This window comes from Neofelis nebulosa, chromosome 4 (genome assembly GCF_028018385.1).
Source record: "Neofelis nebulosa isolate mNeoNeb1 chromosome 4, mNeoNeb1.pri, whole genome shotgun sequence".
Classification (NCBI taxonomy): Eukaryota; Metazoa; Chordata; class Mammalia; order Carnivora; family Felidae; genus Neofelis; species Neofelis nebulosa.
Window position 1 is genome coordinate 116,162,075 of NC_080785.1, and position 12,255 is coordinate 116,174,329.

The window sequence follows — 12,255 nt, forward strand, 5'->3', positions numbered from 1 at the left end:
CCTGTGACTCTTCCCCTTGACTTCCCCTGTCCCCTCATATAAAGTCCCAGGTTCCTGTTTTTGAAACTCTGTGATAGTTGAACATAGGGCACAAAATCCTGCTAATTTTCTCTCCCAATTTAACAACAATGTGACTTTAACCCCTTGGCAATCGATGTTGGTCAGGATTTCCTGGCAGTAAACACTCAAGGACAGAGAAAGGAATCAGCAGCCCCCACCATCATGCCAAGCCATTCTGTTGTTTTTTTTTAAATCCCTTCAGCATTTGAAAAGTGATGAACTGGTAGAGAATTCTGGATATTGACATGCAAATGAATACCAGTGGATTTTTTTGTTTTTCCAAGATTATGCTGTTTTCATCGCATTTTTGAAGTCTGCACAGGCACTTTCGGCCTCCATGTAAATCTGTCAAACTGCAAGAGGGATCACCAGACATGGTCTGCCTGGAGACCTGCCTTTCTTTGCTACCAATTCACCGGTTCTTAGCCTGCAAACAGTTGCACGTTTCACCCTGGACCTCCTTACCCTGAAACAGTGAAAAGATAGTGACTCACCTGATTTACAGAGAGCTGACCTTAAAACCAGGTGGAATTTGGCTTATGTAACTTATCTTGGGTTATTAATTTAATTTTGCACTTCTGGTAAAATGTTCTACATAAAAAGGACTTCACTTCCATATTTCTGTATTTTCTACACATCAAAGGGAAGCCATCTAAGTTCTATTAGCTTGTACGGTATCATCTGATGATCTGCTGTTATAAGAGGAACCATATCATCCTCAAATTTGTCTTAATGATTTTACGTCTCTAGTTTGGAGCTAAGGATGTATTTATCTTCAGACATTGTAGCAAATGGCCAGATAAGCACCTCTCCTTAACAGGAAAGAATGTTTAATTACATCTAGGACATTATCAGGGACAGATCCAGGTTTTGTGGGGCCTGAAATGCACTCAATCATTGGGTACATTTAATAACAACTGTTAGGTTCAATAATACAAATTATAAGAGCAAAATTGTTCGCGCCCTTCTCAGAACATTGGAAGGGGCTCTGTACAAAAGAGAAGCCCTGAAGGTTAAGCTTCATTAATTTATATAAAGTGAATCTGCCTCTGGCCGTAGTGATGCTTGTAATTCTCAAATATTGGGCAGACCAGAAAAAGGTGAGACTGACATGAAGAAAACTGCACTTCAACACAGTGTTTTTCTAGGGGAAGCAAAAACAGTTTCTGTAAGAGGAAATTAGTTTTCTTTAGAGAGATACATCAAATGTAATTGATTTTTATATATTCTGATTTTCAAAAATGGCTCCCCATATCAAAGCCAGGATGGGATTAAAGGTACTGTGTTATATAGATAAATATAATTATATTTAGTTACAGACCTCTTGCATGTCTCTAATGTGTAACACAAAGATCATGGAGGAAGCTGGCTTAATAATGAAAACAAAGTAGAGTAATAAAAGTTTACTTTTTTGACTGGAGAAGTAGAACAATAGTGTTCCTTAGCAGTCCATAACATCAGCATTTTAATATACAAGTTATGAAAGGGATTATGCATGAATGAATGCTCTAAGTTTACAGCTCTTTTTGAGTACTAAAATAGCAAGCTAAAGGAGATAAATGAGAGTCAACCAAAGCAAAGACTGTTCTGGTGATTGCTCCAATTTTGGAGACTATAATTAGTGTAAGAGACAACTCTACCCTCTCACAAACCATCACTTGGTGAACACGTCAGAGTTAAAACTGGCCTGAAAAAATGTGTGCCTCATCTCATGAATCTCTCCTGATATCCTTAGTTTTCATGATAGCTTAGAGCAAAGACTCAAGGAAGAAAAACTGAATTGTTGGGGCCTATCTTCTTCATTTTGTTTCCTTCTTCCTTTTTTATACTTCTGACTAGCTTTGACCCATTTAGAGATACCTGGTTCTTCTGGATTAGCTATAGTGGGTGAATGTGAATCAAAACTCATTGGTTGGGTTTCTTCAATGTCTTTTTGGTTTTGCCTGTTTCTAGTTTCCTCTTGTTGAGAACCATGGGATTTATAGAACCAAAGGGGTCTTCAAAAATCACCTACATCATCATTCTTTGACGAGGTATGAATAAGTTGAATGAAGCCAAGAGACTTTCCGAAGTCAAATAACTATTTACAACAAACTTTGAAATGGAACTAGATCTCCTGACTCATGATTAGTTCTTTTCCCTTTCTGTTGCTTTCTATATGACTTCCCCACTTTTTCTTTTTTAAATAAAATGACTATTCTGGAGGAATTTGGGGTTTTTAGAAGCTCTTCTATGGTGGGGTCTTGGAGGCAGGGCCTTTTGTTTTTTTTTTTTTTGTTTTTTTTTGTTTTTTTTTTTAATTTTTTTTTCAACGTTTATTTATTTTTGGGACAGAGAGAGACAGAGCATGAACGGGGGAGGGACAGAGAGAGAGGGAGACACAGAATCGGAAACAGGCTCCAGGCTCTGAGCCATCAGCCCAGAGCCTGACGCGGGGCTCGAACTCACGGACCGTGAGATTGTGACCTGGCTGAAGTCGGACGCTTAACCGACTGCGCCACCCAGGCGCCCCGAGGCAGGGCCTTTTGAACTATATTTCCTAGAAGTGCTAGTTTAGTGCTGGATGTGACTGAAGTTAAGTTTGAAAAATCTCGCAAATGTAATTCTGTTTCCTGTGTGGTTTAGAGATTGAAGACAAATAAAAACTTAATGGGAAGAATTATTCACACTCTAATGAACTAGCACATAACCATAGCTCTTAAAAAGCCATCTATTGCCAGCCAAAGCGTTACTCAGCTGGCAAACAAGGGTGTTGGTCAAATGAATCTAGTCATTAAAAAAAAAAATCCACATGCTCTTAACTATATGCTATTTATTTATTGTCTGAAAGAACACTATTGGTTCAGATCTATCTTTAGCTATTCATGACAGTCCCGGCAGTAAAGGAATTTATTTTATTAACATTAATATATGGACTAATGATCCCAGGAGCCCAATTTCTTCATCAGCTATCAAAACAAATCAGCACTACTATCCTGTTCTTTATTTATACCTGGGCTCCTAAGTCTCTTTTCTCTGACGGTTTGTCTGGTATCTTTCTTCTCAAGGGAGCAAATTCCAACTCCCTCAGGCTTTTCCATAGATGAAGGAGAAAGAGACCACACTTTGTTTAGCTGTAAGTGTAGGATTTAAAAGAAGAGATATCTTTCCAACAGCTTGAGTTACTAAATTTGACAGCCATTGTAAATTTTAGAATAGGAGAATTTGAATGGGTACAGAATTGTTTTCACAAAAGGTGACATTTCCATATTGTTTTTATTTGGTAGTTTCATATTTCACACACTATTTAGAAAAACCATTTTTATGATGGCACAGTTTGCTCTCATAATTATAAAAACAGTGACTCTACACGTACCCATCATAAGCAATGTGATGCTTTGGGACCCAAAGTCCAATATAGAACAAATAAGTTTTATTCCTTGTTTGCAGATAGAGTGCAGCCAGGGCCTCATCATCTCTCAGATATGGGATGAAAAGTTGTCAGGCGCACCAAGGGTTTTTCTATTTATTGTTTTATGACAAACCATAGCACTGAAAATGGTTTTTGAAAACCATTCTGTGTTTATTTTCATCAACAAACATGGGATCATGTGACAATGATACACCCAGTGTGTTCGGCACATCAGGGTAATATTCAAACACTGGGAACTTCCAAAGTCCATTCAGTTCTCAAATTGTCGTCATGGAACAGGCACCCTGGTTCTATATTCATGTTTTTCAGAGTTCAGTGGGATCTCTTAAAAGACGCTGCTGGGCTGGCACAAGCCACAGAAAGGGAAAGAGATTGTGAGAAGAGTCAATGCCGTTCCCATTTGAGGGTGGCTAAAAGGCTTACTGCTATTGAAATTTCTTCTCCAGTTATCCATATCCAGTGATTCCATATCCCATCTGGCCCTGAGCCTAAATTCCCAAGCATTATTCTTTTAGGCAAGACAATGAAAAGTAGGAGTATCATATCCCAAAGATAGGATGTTAAAGTTAAGAAACATGGGAGGGAAGCAGAGCATTTAATTTATCTGCTCATTTATCTGTTTTGAAAGGTGTAAGTAGCACCAGGAAATAAGATACAGGAGACAGAAGTTTAATTGAGAAGGGAAAAGCCCTGGTTGGCCTAGAGGCATATACTGGTACAGGTCCTGAGAGGAGAGGTTAGCCAGTATCCCAAAATGAGATGGAATAGGCAATGGTTAAATTGAGCAGTAAGACAAATTTAAAGAATGGCCTCTCCAATAAAGTCATTTCCTTTTCCAAAGGTTTTGGGTAACAGGCCGTCCTTTATGCTGAACAGCCTCCCCCAGGCTTGGCCTAACCAACGCTAATGACATCAGTCTCAAGCAGGGTGTATAATGAGACCCAAGCTGTTCTACTGCACCAGCCATGGCCACTTTTCCACATCCCCTACCCTCTCAGGAGTCCATACTTCTGCATGACTTTTTCTATCAATGCAAATCTTAACTTTCATAAGTCCTGGCCAAGAGATAACATAACACCCCTGAGAGAGATGCTATCAAATAAATAACATGACCACGTAAGATAAAGAACAAATATCTAGTCTCATTGGAAATCACATTTTGGATTTTTTTTTCTCTCCCATATTCCTCTCTGAACTATTTCTTTCCACTAATGCTTAATTTGATTTTGCAAGATAAGGAGAAAAGAGAGAGCCAAACAATTCTATTTCAGTTTTGTGTAATCAGGGACTGGATTATTTTAATTTGGCCCGATTTCTCTTTCCTTTTCCAGACCCTAACAAGAGGCAATTCTGCCTCTATCTAGACCATTAATGATGTCCAGGTTGGTTAGCAAATATTGGGCGAGTGAGAGGCTCTCTGTTCAAAGTCCAGAATTTCAAAGGGGCATAGGCAAGAGTTTTTAATTCAATTAAGCAAATACATTCTGAGTAACTGTTATGGGCAAAGCACAGTGTTAGTTACTATAGGGGAAAAAATGACAAACATTTGGCCTCTGAACTTGAAAAGCCCATAATCAAGCATTTTGCGGCCCTTTCTCTTAAAATCCTTAATACTTGGTTATCCCATAAAGAGTCTACAATTATCTTATTTTTAACTCAAAGATTTAGAGCCAAATCGCCAATTGGCGTGAGGTTTTAAAGTGATTTACAGTGGACTGGGCTCTCTGCCTTTCAGTGACAGGGAAGAGTATACCAGTCACTGGTAGTGTACATTTAAATTCTTGCCTACTTGGGGGATTTTTTTTTTTTTTTAAATGCCTTCCTCCTATCTTCCAGGTACTATTATTAAATTGATGGGATTTCCAGCTTGGATAGCAGGTCTGGAGTGGGAGATAAAGAGAATGTGAGAAAGCAGTTCCTGGAAAAAAAATGGCCCAAGGCAAAAGTGTGGAGTAAACAGTTTGCTTTAGGGTTCTTTCCCTGTCCAGCTCCCTTCCCAGCTCCAGGCCTCCCAGCCTCCAGGTCCCTATCCCACACTGGCTCTCAGCAAGCTGCTAAAAATGTGCCTTACACAGTTAACTATTTCTAGCCATGTCACCAGTTCTCCTTTTATTTCTCTCCCTTCAAACGAACACAACTGTTTTCCATAGTCACATCAGCTACAAAGAGGTCTTCACTTGCTTTTGTTTTGCTGTGCCCCGATTTTTTTCATTAATGAATACACAGACTCAGCTTTACTAAGACCTATAGTCTGTAGTCCAGCCTGTATGTGAGACAGTTGTCCTAGCTGCTATTATTTGGGAGGAACAAAAGAGTAAAAGACAAAAATTTCCTGGCCATGAATATATTGGGATAGCAGGACAACGTAAAAGATTACTGTCATTCTAAAAAGTGATAAAAACAAATCATAAGCCAGCATATTTTCCCAAGGTGAAGCTTTCCAAGTGCATTTGCCAATTTGGCTCATTTCTAGCCAATGGGGAAGTACCTTCCAAGAGGGGGTATCATGCTCAGAATGCACTGAGGTAGAAGCAAGGAGGCCTGCATCATAGGCCTGGTTCTGTTGTGTGCTAACTGCGTGATCTCAGGACAAAATGTCCAACCTCTCTGCACTCCAGTCTCCTCATCTTTAAAGAGGGAATAATAATAGGAGCTCTAGGATGGTTATGTGTCTTGAGCATAATGAATGTGTAAGAATTGTTTTCAATTGTGGAGAACTGGACCATACTGTTAAGGTATCAGTGACTCTCCTGCAGTCAGGAAACTCATTGTCCTTCAGTGGCTCTTTACACAGCAATATCCCACTGGAGTTTTCTTTTTCTATTAGCTGATAACTACTCTAATGGTTTACAGCTAAAAGGAAAAAAAAAAAACACATCGTGAGATAGTCATCAAAATACATTAAAGGCTAATGAATATTTTCCCTGAAATATAACTGAGTGGGGGACTAAGTTACACATATCTATAAAGTAACTGCATGCCTCTCCTGGAGGTGTTCATTTGAAAATAAATGATGGCACAAAAGGTCTTTCAAGGGCTGGGACGGTGTCTTCTGAACATGTTCTGCGCTTCTTACAACCCTAGGAACCTGCTGCAGATATTACAATCAAAGGCAGACCCCTGCCTGTGAAAACAGGTACGGAGATGTGACCCAGGTCACATTGCAAGCTGATGGCAGAACTGAAATTCTGGTGTAGCTGTGTTTTGTTTTAATACAGTTCCATGTTGCTTTCTCAGCTTCCTATCAAGGAAGAGTTCTGCTTTGGAACATCTGACTTAGTAACAATTATAGCCTATTCTGGGTTTTCCAAACAGTGGTAATCAAAGAGCCTGCAGATGTTTGGAATCTACGGGAGGAGTAGCCCAGGCAGCTCAGAGCCTCACAGAAGATAAAACTCACATACGTAATAAGAGGATACAGCCTCTAGCTGCCCAGGAACAATCAACAGAGCTACAGGGAAAAATACTTAGATGTATTTTTATGCCCCCACATGGAACTTTGTAAGAAGTGACTCTAGCAGTTCTCCTGAATTGTAAAATAATGGGACTGAATACCTTTTCCAAGCCTAGGTCAGGCCATTCCCAGAGAAAGCAGGGCTGCTGGGATGGATATAGTTGTGGCCAGTTATTCAGTTATTCAGGCTTTTTACTATTCTCAAAGAATTTGTTAGGAGAATTTGAAGGACTTTTTCCCTTTTCAAAATAAGTTTTACTTATCCTATCTGAAAACATTTCCTTTCCTGTGTTTCAGACACAGCCAGCAACATGTAACAGCCAACAGCTGAACATTGACTCTGTATATGTGTGTGTAACAGGGTGAATTATTTTCTCAAGGACAAAACAACAACAACAACAACAACAAGGAACCCAGCCACCCCAATGTAGACAGCAGAAGAGAACTAACTGATTTGTCTGTTGTCTTTCCTGTCAAGATCGCCCTCGCCTTTGCTTTGGTCAGCGGGAAGGACTTTATGTATGAGTCATACAAATGTTTTGCCAGGGCCCGGAGATCTGCCGACTCTGGATTCAGCTGGTCGATATCACTGGAGATCTCCGCCAACAGCTTCTCTTTCTCCGCCTGTGGCATCCGCCCAAACCTGATGGCTATAGAGGGAGAGAAATGACAAGGATACATCACTGAATTACTGCTGCTCTCCCCTGGTCCTAGTGCCCAGACCGTAGAAAGCCCCTCCTTCTCTCTGCCAATCTCAAGGTCTTGTTTTTCTATCTCCAACTTTGTTCACGTTTTTTATTTCATGGCAATAGCCGACAGGCTGTCGGTAAGAATTAAATTGTTCAGTTCTTTAATTAAAATAAAATTAATCCATGATCTTGCTAGGAAGGTGAAAGAATCTGAAAGTGTAGCAAAGAAATTAAAGTATATTTACTTACACATGAAATAACTGAGGACCAGCTCCTACTGATCCCTCAAGACCCAATTCAAATGTCACCTTCTTTGTGAGGCTTTTCTTGACTTCTTCAAGCAGCATTTATTATTTATTTGCCTGTACTCCAATAGCCTTTGGTACATACTTCAATGACAACGATTTCGAAACTGTGCTTTTTAATTTTATAGGTCTATTTATCTCACTCTAGAACACTATCCTGAAGGCCACGGACAGTGTCTTAATCATTTTTGTATCCCCAGCCCTTAATATACAGTCAGGCCCTAAAAGGATCACAAATTCTTTCACAAATTGAAGGAAGGAACTGTGCAGAATTCAAAGTTGTACAGACAGAGGCTCTGTTCTCACAGAGTCTGTATGATTTATTTTGTCCATGTTATAAAGAAATATGGATGGTGCTTTCTTTCATGTTATTAGACCTTTTACATTTAGTAGAGAGAAGCCATAATCATTCCCCTGACTCTCTAGGATTACCACTTAATGATGTTTGTCAAAAAGACCATTTCCTTACTTAACATTTGGCTTCCTGTGGGGTGAGGAAGTGTAAAGAAGAAGAAAACTAAAGAAAGAAAGGCAAAGAGGAACATTTAGCAGAGGTTAGTAAGGCCTAGGTTGGGGGAAAAATCATGTTTGTACCTCTTTCAACTCAGATGGTTCTCCCCTCCCCCACCAATACGATCTGCAAAATATTTTGAATAATGCTACCTTTGGGCCCCACTTTGGACTCTCTACATTTTCCCATAATAAGGACATTTGGATATCACAGCCAATATTACCCTGTGTGTAGCTCTACTCTTACACTTCCCATGTGGTGGCACAGTTGTGTGTTTTTGTGACCATTTCCCCTTGAGGGCCCAGACTGTCATATTCATTTATATCTCTAGCACTTAGTTGTGCTCTGTGGGTGGTTGCTGAATGCAAGAATGAATAAATGGATGATTCCCTGCTATATGTTATTATGCTAAAGGTAGCATTCTACCATAAACACATTTCCATCTGAATACTTAGTGAATTTCATTTACAACTGGCTAGAGGAGAGACTGCTGTGTACCTCTGAGTCTCAAATTCATATTCACTTCAGTTGACCCTATATAAGCTCTATCACTAACTAATACAGGTATTGTGTTTGGGGGGGTGGAGTGGCTCCTTTGTGGTCTCTGACTTAGAGGGGAAGAGAATCTTACCTCTCAGGATGCTTTTAAATTAAATTAGCCTATATCCATTTGGTAAATCTATCCTCTGCCCATGACCTCTTCAAACAGAAATCTTAAAACAATCACCACTTTTTGGTCAAAAATCTTGTCTATCTACTCACTCTTCCCCATTCTTTTTTTAGTTCCACAGGGATGGGCCATGAATGGTTGCTCACATTCTTATCACAGTCCCCCACCCTTCTGCCCCAGATTGTTTAGGTCCCACAGGATATGATCTCATTACTTATTGTATTCTCTTTCTCAGCACTGATCACTGTAATTATCTACAATGTTTTCTTGTCTCCCTTATGTAATCTCCATGAAGGCAGGAATCTTGCTCAGTATCATATCCTCCGCACTCAGTATAATGTCCAGCACATGCTAAGTCTTCGTGTAATATATACTGGAATAAAACAGGAAAAAAACCCCACAAACCCCTGAAAACCAGATAGCAGATTCCTTTCAAAATCATTTTCTGTGAAGCCAGTCCCATCATTTGCTTCTCTGTACTATATTTATTACTTTTTTTTATCAGCAGTTCTCAGTTGAGAAGTATAGAACTGAGGGGAGGCAGGGCATATTAAAATCACTCGATAACTTCTAAAATTATGTATCTTCCATGGAAAATGGTGTTGATATGCCATCCCTCCTCCCAATGAGGAGTGTATAAAAAACCTGGGGTTTCGGACAGTTTAGGAAAAGCTTCTCAAATAATGGGCTGCTGTTGCATTCATGTATTAGCTCAGGTAGCAAACTAATACTGTACTTCTATATTGGTTTATGTTGGTTATTCTACTAGAATCTATGGGTACTGAGTTTTCTCATCTTTGCTCCTGGGTGCAATACACATGGTAGGTATACAAAAAAATGCTTGATGAATTAAACTTTAAAGTATCAAGTTTAAAAACAGGAAGTTTGTTGGGAATGCAAGCTGGTACAGCCACTCTGGAAAACAGTATGGAGGTTCCTCAAAAAACTAAAAATAGAACTACTCTACGACCCAGCAATTGCACTACTAGGCATTTATCCAAGGGATACAGGTGTGCTGTTTCGAAGGGGCACATGCACCCCCATGTTTATAGCAGCACTATCAACAATAGCCAAAGTATGGAAAGAGCCCAAATGTCCATCGATGGATGAATGGATAAAGAAGATGTGGTACATATATATACACAATGGAGTATTAGTCAACAATCAAAAGAATGAAATCTTGCCATTTGCAACTACGTGGATGGAACTGGAGGGTATTATACTAAGTGAAATTAGTCAGAGGAAGACAAAAATCATATGACTTCTCTCATATGAGGACTTTAAGAGACAAAACAGATGAACATAAGGGAAGAGAAACAAAAATAATATAAAAACAGGGAGGGGGAGAAAACAGAAGAGACTCATAAATATGGAGAACAAACAGGGTTACAGGAGGGGTTGTGGGAGGGGGGATGGGCTAAGAATTATGGCACATTGAAGGGAGAAGAGGTTTGGTGTAAAGCGTGGAGACAACCCAAATTCTCTAACAAAACAGAGTGGCTGGAATCACCAACAATCTGTGGCTCTTTATGTAACAGAGTGCACAGTGCCATCTCTTTACACAATGAATAATTACTGACTATCTACTGTGTGCGCAACATTGTTCTAGGCTCTGGTTAAATTTTTACAGGTAATAAAGTATAAATATACACATCTAGGAAAGTACTTTTTTTCCTAAAAGGTAATCCAAAAAGTTAATTTAAAATAAACAAACAGCCAAAAGGGAGTGGGAGGTAAAGACTTCCAGTTATGGGATGAATAAGTCACAGAGATGAAAGGTACAGCATGGGGAATATAGTCAATGGTACTGTGATAGCATTGTATGGTGACAGATGGTAGCTACACTGTGGGGAGCACAGCATAACACATAGAGACGTTGAATCACTATGTTGTATACCTGAAACTAATGTAACATGGTGTGCCTACTATATTTCAATTAAAAAAAATTATAAAATAGGGGCTCCTGGGTGACTCAGTCGGTTGAGCATCTGACTGCGGCTCAGGTCATGATCTCGTGCTTCATGAGTTCGAGCCCCGCGTCAGGCTCTGTGCTGACAGCTCGGAGCCTGGAGCCTGCTTTGGATTCTGTGTCTCCCTCTCTCTCTCTGCCCACCCCCTGCTCGTGCTCTCTCTCTCTCAAAAATAAACATTAAAAATTTTTAAAAAATAATAATAATAAAATAAAATTTCTGTTAGGAAGAGCCCAGCCAAACATAGCCACCTATTATATTTGCTAATCTTGGTTTTCTGTAACATAATAAAAACAGCCAAAAAAAGCTTCTGAAAATTAATTTAGAATTAGGACATATTAAGGCAAAAAGCCTTCTGCTACGATCTAAATAATATGTGAATTTTTAGAAGTCAAAGTTCTCCCAAAAGGCTAGCTCTTATGAACAAGTTTTCCGTATCATTAAATGCTCATTCAATGTGCTCATGCTGCACATTAGATTCAATTAACTATTAATGCAACTAATCAGATAGGTGATTTTAGCATTTTTATATACCAGAGGTTCAACAAAACAGATAAAAGACACATTCTATTTGGTGAAACTAAATTTGCATAAAACATGGAAATCTGAAGTTGTAGAGGAAATACCATTTTTTATTTGTATGCATTTTTTAAAAATTTTTTTTTTAATGTTTATTTATTTTTGAGACAGAGAGAGACAGAGCATGAATGGGGGAGGGTCAGAGAGAGAGGGAGACACAGAATCCGAAACAGGCTCCAGGCTCTGAGCGGTCAGCACAGAGCCCGACGCAGGGCTCAAACTCACGGACCGCGAGATCATGACCTGAACTGAAGTTGGAGGCTTAACTGACTGAGCCACCCAGGCGCCCCTATTTGTATGCATTTTTAAAGGGAGAAACTCAATTTTATTTTGTTGCTTTTGAGTCCTATGTAATAATATCTATCTACCGCACGTGAGGTGGTGAGATAAGGCACAGAAAGTGTTCAGCATAGCACGTGGCACATAGTAATGCTTAATAAACCCAGCTTTTGTTACTTGTGGATGAAGTGGTCTAAGTTAACCACGTTTACTGTGGACTATAGACCAGACTACAGATATCATTTTGTAGTCAGGGACACAGACCTAGATTCTTTCCCATAGATACAGAACAAATCCTGAAAACCTCTTCTATCTATGTATGTCTC

General features: G+C 39.4%; 1 protein-coding gene across 5 annotated transcripts in view; it reads right to left on the reverse strand.

Moving 5' to 3' along the window:
• Positions 1-12,255, reverse strand: part of PPARG (peroxisome proliferator activated receptor gamma) — a 136,808-nt gene that overhangs the window by 20,483 nt on the left and 104,070 nt on the right. For all 5 annotated transcript variants that reach the window (XM_058725963.1, XM_058725966.1, XM_058725964.1 and 2 more), the window contains one exon: positions 7,377-7,576. In XM_058725963.1, coding sequence (XP_058581946.1) covers positions 7,377-7,576 — 200 coding nt within the window. The remainder of the gene's footprint in view (positions 1-7,376; positions 7,577-12,255) is intronic.